The sequence below is a fragment of the Aegilops tauschii genome, chromosome 2 (genome assembly GCF_002575655.3).
Source record: "Aegilops tauschii subsp. strangulata cultivar AL8/78 chromosome 2, Aet v6.0, whole genome shotgun sequence".
NCBI classification, from domain to species: domain Eukaryota; kingdom Viridiplantae; phylum Streptophyta; class Magnoliopsida; order Poales; family Poaceae; genus Aegilops; species Aegilops tauschii.
Genome location: NC_053036.3, coordinates 70,434,116 through 70,445,171, shown reverse-complemented (window position 1 = coordinate 70,445,171; position 11,056 = coordinate 70,434,116). Strand labels below are relative to the sequence as shown.

At 46.5% G+C, this 11,056-nt stretch overlaps 2 protein-coding genes across 2 annotated transcripts; one reads left to right on the top strand and one right to left on the bottom strand.

Annotated features, from left to right (window-relative positions):
* Positions 1-5,220: 5,220 nt before the first annotated feature.
* LOC109774226 (uncharacterized) lies at positions 5,221-8,716 on the top strand. Its single transcript, XM_020332933.4, has 2 exons — positions 5,221-7,248; positions 8,323-8,716. Exon 1 carries the CDS (start codon positions 5,223-5,225, stop codon positions 6,978-6,980), a length of 1,758 nt encoding a protein of 585 aa, XP_020188522.2. The 5' UTR covers positions 5,221-5,222; the 3' UTR covers positions 6,981-7,248; positions 8,323-8,716.
* On the bottom strand, positions 8,675-10,354 carry LOC109774227 (uncharacterized). Its single transcript, XM_020332936.4, has 6 exons — positions 10,024-10,354; positions 9,888-9,929; positions 9,747-9,800; positions 9,598-9,651; positions 9,211-9,264; positions 8,675-9,115 (listed from the first exon to the last, which is right to left on the bottom strand). Exons 1-6 carry the CDS (start codon positions 10,186-10,188, stop codon positions 8,981-8,983), a joined length of 504 nt encoding a protein of 167 aa, XP_020188525.1. The 5' UTR covers positions 10,189-10,354; the 3' UTR covers positions 8,675-8,980.
* Positions 10,355-11,056: the final 702 nt, after the last annotated feature.

Here is an 11,056-nt window from a genome sequence, read left to right as displayed (position 1 = left end):
ACACTGCCGAGATGCCATGGCAGCGCTTTCCAGTGTGACTTGTCGATTGTTCACTTGCTCAGTACCGCTCCTACTCGTGTAGGCTGTACCCAGAAAAGGATCACTCATCGCCGATTGGCGCATCCGCCCGTAGCCCAGCCCGCAATGAGGTCAAATCTGCTCTGCGAACGGACGGACAAATATGTGCATGGCATAGCAAAAGTTCCGGTACGTACACCACTAGTACTGTTCACTTCTACACTCCGCTCATCGATTGGTGCACCTGCTCCCCTCACTCACCCGCAACGGCACAACGAGTGGATCAAATCCGATCTGTGACGGACGGACGAATATACGGCAAAGCAGAAAAGTTCATGTGGCACTCCAACACCCTCCTGTGATCGGATTTGCTGCTCCCATCTTTTTTCCCTCTTTCTCTCCTATGAATGCGCGCTCGAACAAAAGCCTTGATCGGCCTCCACAGCTAGAGCTAGCCCTAGCCATCGTAGTACTAGTAGGAGCACACCCCTACTGGTACGTACGCCGCGGTAAGTGTGCCGGGCTTTTGGCATCGAAAGCAGGGCCGTCAGTCGGGAATTAAATTCCCCCGCAGAGAAAGCCTGGCCGCGCTGTGCACGCAGGGCCTGCTTTGCTTCACTCAAATCAGCCTCCATGTCCCTGGCATCTGCGTAATGGCTCAGGTTTCTCTGGAAACAAAAAAAAGAAAACAAACAACGGGAGCCGCGCGCGGGAGACGTGCCAGCCAGCGGCGGAGTCCCGAGTAGGCATGTCATGCGTTTGGCGCGGGCGCATGCCACAACGGGAAGCTAGCGGGCGTGCACTGTGCCGCTCTGACACGCACAGCGCGCGCTCGCCGTGAACGGGCGCGCGTCGCGCCCGCGCCCTGTGCGCCCGGGCCATGCCGGCCGCGCCGCCAGCGGTTCTCGTTCCGCGGCGTGAATGAAATTCGTTGCCGGCAATGGTCCGCGTGCACTGTGAGTGGAGCGTGTGGCCTCGTACCACTTACGTAACGACGTACGTACGCGCACATGCGTGCCACGCCAAGGGGCGGGCCCCTGACGCGTGACATGTGCCGGGCGGGGCTAGATCGCTGGCTCGCGCGTCGCTCACTTGTCCCGTCGGCTCTGCCGAGCCGAACGTGGCTGTGCACCACCAACACGAGCGGCATGGCGTCACGTCAGTCGTGCATAGGCCAGGAGGACGCCCGTGTGGCCCGTAGCCTGATCTGGCAAAAACGTGTACGCGCATGGGCCACGCCCGGCGTCCAATCGTGTCTCCAGCCCTTTTCTTTCGACCTCGCCGCGCCGACGGTCTCTCGGGGCAGTCCAGAACGACGCTTTGCCATTATGGTCTTCCTTCGTTTGCTTCCTCTCCCTGCTCGTCTGTTTCTTTTGTTCATGTTTCTGAAACATTCTAAATATCATAATTAGTTTTATATATTCCGAAATAATTTATTTAGTTGTCAAATATGTTCATTCGCATTAGACTATTATTTTTGGCAATGCAAAAGTTTCGCTCGCGTGGTTTCAAATACATTCCAAAAAAGTGTTCGGGATATTTAGAAAATGTTGACACATTTAAAAATATGCTCATGGTATTTTAAAAAACATTCATTAAAACATCTTTTTGTTAATTATTTGTTTAAAAGGCTCGTAGCATTTGAAAAATAGTTCATGGCATTTAATAATGCTCATGATTTTGAATTACATGTTCTTATTTTTTTTAGAAAATGTTCATGAAATATTAAAAAAATATCTGTGTAATTTTTTAAACATGTTTTCTACCATTTAAAAATGTTCATGACATGCATATTTTCTTTTCAATTTTAAATATATGTTAATGATATTTTGAAAAATGTTTAACATGTGTATTAAAATGTGCTCAGTGTTTGCTAGAAAAATGTTTAACGCACATTTGACAAAAGTTCAACCTTTGTTCCAATAATGTTCAACCCAAATTTAAAAAAAATCTTCGACGTCTATCTTGTTACGGCCAAACCATAGCCACCGATTTCTGGCTGTTTCGCCCGACGAAATTTAGACTGGCTCCATAAACCAACACTAATCGTTCCTACTTTTTCATCACTTATGCACCCTTGCGATCAACTTTTCAATTGGTCATCCATCCTCAAATTGCTCCAAGATAAACACACTTAACTTGGGGTTCTTTAGAGACAGGCTTCCGGAAAATACGGCGCTTCTTGTTGATATGAGTATTGAGTAGTCTATCATTCGTATTGAGCAAGGATGACGCACACACCGTCACTCTAGGAATTGTCGTCCTAGGCAACCCAATAGGAACTTCCCTCTAACACGTCTATGGGCGTCAGTATCCACATCCACATGGCCAACCATGAGTTGCGATGGGCCACACATGCCATGTACATGTGTGAGTCACCGGCCCGCACAAAGCCCGTATAACCATGAGGGTCGACCTTGATATCATTTGTAATGCCAAGCGATAGCCACAAGTTTCTGACCATTATACCTCATGAGATCTATACATATCCACAGACCAATACTAATATTTTCTATGAAGGAAAATAAAATACAAAAAACGCACAAAGCAAACATAACAACACAAGAAATAATGAAAAGAACCAAAAAACAAGAAAATAGGTGAAAACCAATAGAGAAAAAAGAAAGAAAAATACCTCGTGGAGCCTTACCAAAACAAAGGGCGAAAGTTACCCAAAAACCATTTCATGGGCTGGCCAGTGAGTCTTTCTTCGATCCATGTGAGCAACTAAGGTGCCTCTTCTGGGAGCTCCTAATCAGCGCTTTAGGCGCCAACAAGGGCTTCCGGCGCCCACGCAGCCACTCTTCGGCCCGGCCTAGAAAAGCACAGTCTCCCTTGCTCCCTCCTGGCTCGGTGACGTCGTTTCGCTGCTGACAGGACACGGTTGACCGATAAACCATTGACTTTCAAAAAAGCAAAAAGGGGGGAAAATCATGACTTCAAAAATGTACATGAATTTTGTAAAAAAATTCATCAAACTTGAAAAAATGTTCATTCAATTTGAAAAAAAGTTCTTTGATTTTGAAAGAAAGTCTGTTGAATTTGATATTAAAAAAAAATAAAATAGGTTCAATGAATTTGGAAAAAGTTCATTGATTTTAAAAAAAGTTCATCGATTTAGAAAAAAAAGTTCATCAATTTTTGGAGAAAATGGTCATTCAATTTTGCAAAAAAGTTTCATTCAATTTAGTAAAAATAAAAAGGAAAAGGAATAAAAAACCAAACAAAATTGTTCCAAATAAAAATAAAAAATAAATAGGAAAAAGAAAAAAAAAACATAAGAAGAAAATAGTGAAGATGTAACTGAGCACATGAGGTGAAGGTGGTCAGGTGGTTAATGCAGTGTGTTATTGACTAGGAGGTCACCAGTTTGAGTCTAGGCACACACGCATTGTTTGATCTACAAACAGAAAAAGAAAGGAGAGATGGGCCGAGCCCAACTAGACGCGCGTGTGAGTGCCTGTTTACAAAAACAGTAGGAAACGGTGCCTGAAGTGCCAAATAGGGATCACCGCCCCTTATTTGGGGCACTTGCCATAGGAGCACTTCAATGTTTCATGTGATGCACCCCAGTGTCTTCATGTATCGCACTCTGGATACTTATCGCATCAGAATGTTTTTTCAGTTCTTTTTCTTGTTTAGTTCTTTTGTTGTCAGTTTTTTCTTGGTTTTTTATTTCCTATTTTGTTTCCCCTCTTTTGCCAGGAGCACACCATGTAAAATACAAGTGTGTTCTCGCTTGGAGCGCATGTGTGCTCTCTCGTGATTCGTGAAACACATGTTCGCTTGAAAGCACATTATATGCTTATGTGGTTGAGCACACATTACTTCGCGTGACGCACATGTTTGTACACGTAGGAAGCACAAGTTGGTGTTAGCTGAAAACATGTGTCAAAAGCATGCATGTTAGTGTTAGTTTGGAGCACACGTTGGAAATCATATGTTAATGCTAGTTGGGAGCATATGTTAGTTCACATTAGAAGCATATGTTAGTACTAGCTGGGATCACAGATTTGGAAGGAAAAAAGTTTATTGAAACCAAGCAATATGAGATCTAGCTTTAAAGATCTCGATACAAGGAACACAACAACTGGAATGGCTCATAATTTTGAAGCATGCTCAAGATATTTCGTTTCAGGAAAACTTATCTAAGAAAAGCACAAACAAATCCACCCACCCTTTCACATATAAGAAAAAAAATCTATTGAAACTCTCAAACTATGATATGTGGCGTATATGCATTCAATTATCATTGCTAGCGAAAATGTGAGTGATCATTGCAAAGAATATTAACTAGAGATTTCGAACCTCTGTAAAGAATACAAGTGACTAGTGATCTTGGTGAGTTAGCAATGTTGGACTCTTTCGTGCGCACTACTGTTGGAAGCAACTATTCTAAGGGTACCTCTGGATAGTGCTCACAATGGGCACCCACGTGCGTATGAGTTGCTGCCACTTGGTAGCCTGCTAGCTAGTGAGGCATGCAAGTGCACCATGGCGTGCTTAGTGCCAACACGTGTCGCGTGTTGGGCACTTTCTCCTATTTCTTTAAAAAAAGACCAGTTTTTGTTTATCACGAGCATGAAGCATAGTTGTGTTTCCGCGTTAAACATAATTGTACTTCTCGCGAGAAAGTATAGTTGCGCTTCTCACGTGAAAGCACAAATGGTACTTCCCCAAAAAGTGAATCACATATGTGTATATGTGCTTGCACGAGAAGCACAATTGTGCTTCTGTGCTTCCCCAAAAGTGAAACACATGTGTGCTTCCACGTGAAACATAATTGTGCTTCTAAAAAAAATAAAGCATAATTTAGTACAGTTTCGAAGAACATGTGAAGTATAGCTCTGGAGCGTAGATTTCACCGAAAAAAGTTCGTCGAGATCTATCAACACGTGATCTAATTTAAAATATCTTGACGTGAGAAATGCAACGGTGAAAACGGGTTGTAATTTAAACACATAGTTCGAGATAAATCATTTTCAAAATCCAACTATTATACGAAAATAACACTAAATAGCCCACTCATCTCTTACCACGTGATACATGTGGTAAGCCATTCAAACAATTCAAAAAAAGCCCACCCATCTCTTCATGCACGCGTGGGAAGAGATCAACAAAAACTTTCTATTTGCCACGACTTGTCACGGTCAGAGGGTTTTTGTTTTTTGAGGACAACCATCAGAGAAGAGAAGGTGGAAGTGATGACATTTGATGTCTGTACGATCCAGCCCACCAAAACTAAAGCTCGGCACGAGGCGGATAAGCCCAGGCTTAAACAGAAAGCGCGACCCAGTCCGACTAGTCCCATTCCCCCACCTCCGTCCTCTGCCGCCGACGGGACGATGGCGTCCGTCCCCGGGACGCGGCCGGCGCCGCTCGCCGCCTTCGCGTCGCTCCTCGCCGCGCGCCGCTTCGGCGCGGCGAAGTCGATGCTCCCGTCCCTCCTCACCCCCACCCTCCTCGCGGTCCCCTTCGCCGACCTCGCGGCCGGCTCCCTCCCGCGCGCCGCGCCGCGGCACGCCGTCGCGGCCTTCCACGACATGCTCTTCTGCGCGTACGCAGACGCGGGCGCCCCGGAACGCGCGGCCGAGGCGCTCGACCTCACCGTCTCCCGCCTCGGCAGCCTCGACCCGCGCTCGCTCACCTCGTCGCTGCTCTCGCTCCGCCGGACCGGCCATCTGCTCCCCGCCGCCGAGCTCCTCAGGAAGGCGCTCGCTTCCTGCCCGGGCTCCATCACGCCCCTCTCGGCCTCGGTCGTCGTCGACGGCTTCTGCAAGGCCGGCCGCATGGACGACGCCCGCAGGCTGCTCGACGAAATGCCAAGGCACGGCGTGAAGCTCAACGCGTGCTGCTATAACTCGCTGCTCGACAGCTACACGCGCCAGAAGAACGATGGACGGGTTGCGGAGGTGCTGAAGGAGATGGAGAGTGGAGGCGTGGAGCCGACTGTCGGGACGTATACGATCCTTGTCGATGGTTTGTCGATGGCTGGCGATATCAGCAAGGTTGAGTCCGTGTTTGATGAGATGAAGAGGAAGAATGTCGCAGGCGATGTCTACTTCTACAGTGCGGTCATCAATGCGTATTGTCGGGCTGGGAATGTGCGGAGGGCATCTGAGGTGTTTGATGAATGCGTTGGCAATGGCATTGAGCCGAATGAGCGTACTTATGGAGCATTGATCAATGGGTTCTGCAAGATTGGGCAGATAGAGGCTGCTGAGATGTTGCTGACAGATATGCAGTTAAGAGGAGTAGGACATAACCAAATCGTTTTCAATACGATGATTGACGGGTATTGTCGCCTTGGCATGGTGGACAAGGCCCTGGAAATTAAGGCGGTCATGGAGAGGATGGGCATCCAGTTGGATGTCTATACATACAACACGCTTGCGTGTGGGCTCTGCAGGGTGAATAGAATGGAAGAGGCCAAGAAGCTACTGCATATCATGACCGAGAATGGAGTCGAGTCAAACTATGTCAGCTACACCACGTTGATCGGCATCCATTCCAAGGAGGGTGACATGGTAGAGGCAAGAAGGCTGTTCCGAGATATGGAAGGTAAGGGGTCAAGACCAAGTGTTGTAACCTACAATGTCATGATTGACGGGTACATCAAGAATGGGAGCATACGTGAAGCCGAGCGGTTCAAAAAGGAGATGGAGAAGAAAGGGCTTGTTCCAGACGTATACACTTACGCAGCAATAGTTCATGGGCACTGTGTCAATGGGAAGGTGGATGTTGCACTGCGGTTGTTTGAAGAGATGAAGCTGAGGGGTGCCAAACCTAACGTCGTGGCGTACACAGCTATGATATCAGGTCTAGCGAAGGAAGGCAGATCAGAGGAGGCCTTCCAGTTATATGACAATATGTTGGCAGCTGGATTGACTCCAGATGATACTCTATATTCTATGCTTGTTGGAAGCCTCCATACAGATAAAAGAAAACATGAAATCCCATGAAGAATGTAAGGTTTGTCAGGCTTATTGTTCTTAACAGATGATACCGTAAGGGAATTGACCGAATCCTCTCTCACATGAATCACCGTGAACACCAAGGCTGGTAGCGCCATTGCCATGTCCAGGGCTGATGTGCTACAGGGATCCGACGTCGCTACCAGTTCGAGGCAGGACCGCGGAAAGACTGGCACAACATTGATTTGGTGCTGTACCAGTTCGATGCCGCCGAATACCTCCACATGGAGGAGCGTGGAGGAGGACATCATGTAAGGTGAGGGCCAAAGGCTTGGTTTTACCGTGTTGACTGGAACTTCTGAATGGATAGAAACCTACTGTCGTATTATTTTGTTCAGGGTTTCAGGCCTTTGGATGTACTGAATGATTAATTGTTACGAGATGAGGGGCTTGCCTATTTTGGAGCATGTCGATGTTAATTGTTTTTGTCTTACTTCTGAGTGCATTGAATTTGGATATTCGGCACCTGGATCAGATTATTTGCTGAATAGGTTAAAAGTTATAGTAAGTTCATTTTTGAAATTGAATTAGTTGATAAACCTTGAAACTGAGGGTCCAGACATGATGTGCTGAAGTGGGCAAGTATTATACTAACAACACCGTATAAATGCCCGCCCAGTCTTCAGTTTGGCAGTCTTGATAATTGTCATCCTTATGCTTGTCTTCTAATGCGTTGACTTACTTTGACTGCCAAATTTAGGACATGTCGGCTTTGGTTTCTTCCTCTGGCATACATACATTTTTTAATATAGTTATATTGACATACTCCGGAAGTTCATGTTTTCACTTGAGGTTAGCCAAGCCGAGCCTTTGGATGTCAGTAATGACTATTATGGTCTTTCTGTTAGTTCTTGACAGGCATTCGAAGTTAGAACCTCTTTAAACTGTAATAACTATCTTAGTTGATTTGGTAATCATGAATGGTAGAATCTTCAGAAGTTTTGGCCGAAGATCAGTGGTCTGCTGGTCTTGCAAAGCTGTTTCCTTTCCGTAGTGAACTTGATATGCTTAGTGGCCTGATTGTAGATAACTAGATGTACCAAATTATGAATTTATGTCACGGGATTTTTTTTGAACTTTTGATCCACCGCTTTCTTGTAAACACAGCATGAGGTGGCAATTAGGTTGGCATGGGAAGCTGTAACCACCAATAGGCTGCTGCCATCATGAAATTGGTCATGCACATTGAACTAGTATTAGCCAAAGCGTAAACTATCAGTTGGCTTGAATCATGCAATCGATGACTAGTTTCTGTTTGCTTATAGTGGCACATCTATGATACACATGGTTTGAACCCTGTGATTCTGATTTTACAGCTTCATGCTTGCAGGTCTGGTTTGGTTACAGTACAGTCAGTATTGAAAGATTTGCGTTCTTTGTTCTTGCCAAATCGCAATCAATTTAAAGTTCTACCACCATTCTGGATTGTGCAACTTTTACATAGAGAAGGGGCGGAAACAAGGCGACGAGCGGAGATCTGGTCTATACACTATACACTAACCTATCTGAAAAGTTCTGCTCTCTGGAAGTTCCATGGTTAACTTATTATGCTACTGCAGTATTACCTAGTGCTCACTGCGGATTGCGCCGTGAGCTTCTTATGTTAGTAATACCATACATTCAGTTTCTCTGAAAGAAAATGGGTGTGTAAAATCGACTACAAAAGGATTTGATTCAGAGTATTTATGGAACCATTTCTCTAATTCAAGTACCTTTTCAAAATACATGTTATATAGGACTGTTACAAAATAAGCAATTCCTGTCCATTTTATAACGTTTCACTCTTACAGGGTTTTGAAACCTATGCACTTCAGTTTGCTGATGCTGGTATAGTGGCATGTGGCAAGCAAGCGCGATGTGCAAGCGAGTTCATGTACGTATCTACCCCTCCTGATCTAATGTACTATGTATTTACCTACTTTTTCTGGGTGGTCCACAGGAGTAAGTTGAACATCCACAAGTTCTGTTTGAATCGGGGGCCGCAAATTTCATGCTTGCACCGCAGTTTGTTGCTCGGTCTGTTCATCATCAGTCTTGAGTACCTGGTCTTGTGTCTTCCCGGCTTGCTCCGCTTTCGAGCTTGCCTTCTCTTCCTGGAGAGCAAATCTGATTTCCTTGATGTCCTTGAAGCAACAAATAACACAATGTGAGCTTGAAATGTTTCAAGGATACACAGAGCCCCGAAGGCAGTAAAAAGGTCGACAGAAAGAGGACACACGGATTTCAGGTGCTGCACTTCAGAAGCGAGCCCCTCCTTCACCTCCACAAGCTCCTACAGGTAACTTAACCGTCAGCATATGTATTCATCCCAGCCTGGGAAAAGAGAGAGCCGCCGAAACTGAATTACTCCCTCCGTTTCTTTTTACTCCGCATATTAGGTATATCTTAGGTCAAACTTTGTAAAATTTGATCAAATATATGTTTTTTAAAAGTATGAACATCTGCAATATCAACTAAGTACAACATTTCACAGTGAATCCAATGATATTGATTTGGTGTTGTAAATGTAGACATGTTTTTCTATAAACTTAGCCAAATTTCAAAAAGTTTGACTCAAAGCAAACCGAATATGCGATCTAAAAAGTAGGGGAGGAGTGGTACTCACGTTGTGGCAGGTCTTGACCTGCGCCTCAACGTTGGAGCGCCATTTCTGCACGTCCTGGAACACAACAGGGTCCAAGGTCAAAGTCAAGCTGCTCACAGGAGCCCTTGGATGCATGTTACCAGGGCGATCCAACGGCCCGTATACGATACCTGTTTGAGCTTCTGGATCCTGGCCAGCAGCTCCCCCTGCGACGAGGTCAGCTCCTGCAAGCCACCACAAAATCAGCCGATCGCCATTAAATCCCAGGCAAGCGGAGCTAAGCGGATGATGCGCCATGGAAGTGGCCTGACCTTGATGCGCGCGTCCAGCGGCTCGAGCCCACCCGACAGCTTCTGCGGATCAAGAAGAGAACAGGAACGCACGAGAATGGGTCAGAGTCGTCGGGTTACTGTTGCTCAAGCGGCTGGCAATGGATCGTGTTCGTACCGGGCGGGTCGCCGGCGGTGGAGCAGGGGCCGGAGTCACGGCGGCGGTCTGCGCCATCTGGGCTTGGGGCTTGATCGGTCGTCGGTAAGGACGGGAGGGGAGGGTGGATCGAGCGCGACGCTGCTGGCTTTGTAGTACCTGGTGTACGCTTGTCTGAAGGTGCATTTAGTTTCAAACGTAAGCAAAGTTGTTGGGTTTGGTTGCAGACACTTGTCTCCCGCCTTCGAAGGCATGTCACGTACGTACGTGACAAGAGGAAGGAGATCTCCAGCGCTTTTCAGATCCAGAATGTGCACTATGTGATCCACCGCTCCCCTGGGAATCAATGCAAATGACCGTGTTCGGTGGGTTTGTTTGTACCATCTGGGCTTGCAGAGAACGAGAAGCAAGCGTAAAGATATACAATAAAAAAAAGAATTAAGTACACATTTCCATCTCCCAGTTTGTCACCCCTTTGACTTTAACCAGTGAAATTGGACATAATGGTCACTCGAGCTCCAAATGGTATGAGAAAGCACCTGTTCGGACCCCCCTCCCCCTCGCGTCGCCCCTCGTGGGCGACCGTACCCTAGCGACTCGAACCCTCCTTCCCCCTTTCCCCCTCCCTGCCACAACCCGAGGACTCCGCCGGCCCAGCTGTGTGGCCTCCAATGAAGGTGGCGACGAGGCTCTGCTGCCCTTGTCGGTGTCAAAACCGGCGGATCTCGAGTAGAGGGTCCCGAACTGTGCGTCTAAGGTCGATGGTAACAGGAGACAGGGGACACAATGTTTACCCAGGTTCGGGCCCTCTCTAGGAGGTAATACCCTACTTTCTGCTCGATTGATCTTGATGAATATGAGTATTACAAGAGTTGATCTACCACGAGATCGTAATGGCTAAACCCTAGAAGTCTAACATGTATGACTATGGTAATGAGTCTACCTTCCGGACTAAGTCCTATGGTTTATATAGATACCAGGAGGATATAGGGTTACACAAGGTCGGTTACAAAGAAAGGAATCTACATATTCGGTCGCCAAGCTTGCCTTCCAC

Bases quoted from the DNA above. Each gene is read 5' to 3' on its own strand.
- LOC109774226 (XM_020332933.4), top strand. From the start codon at position 5,223: ATGACATTTGATGTCTGTACGATCCAGCCCACCAAAACTAAAGCTCGG.
- LOC109774227 (XM_020332936.4), bottom strand. From the start codon at position 10,188: ATGCACCTTCAGACAAGCGTACACCAGGTACTACAAAGCCAGCAGCGT. The intron at 9,652-9,746 runs GTATCGTATACG...GTTGTGTTCCAG, and splicing joins GGATCCAGAAGCTCAAACAG to GACGTGCAGAAATGGCGCTC. The intron at 9,116-9,210 runs GTGTGTCCTCTT...TGTTGCTTCAAG, and splicing joins AAGTGCAGCACCTGAAATCC to GACATCAAGGAAATCAGATT.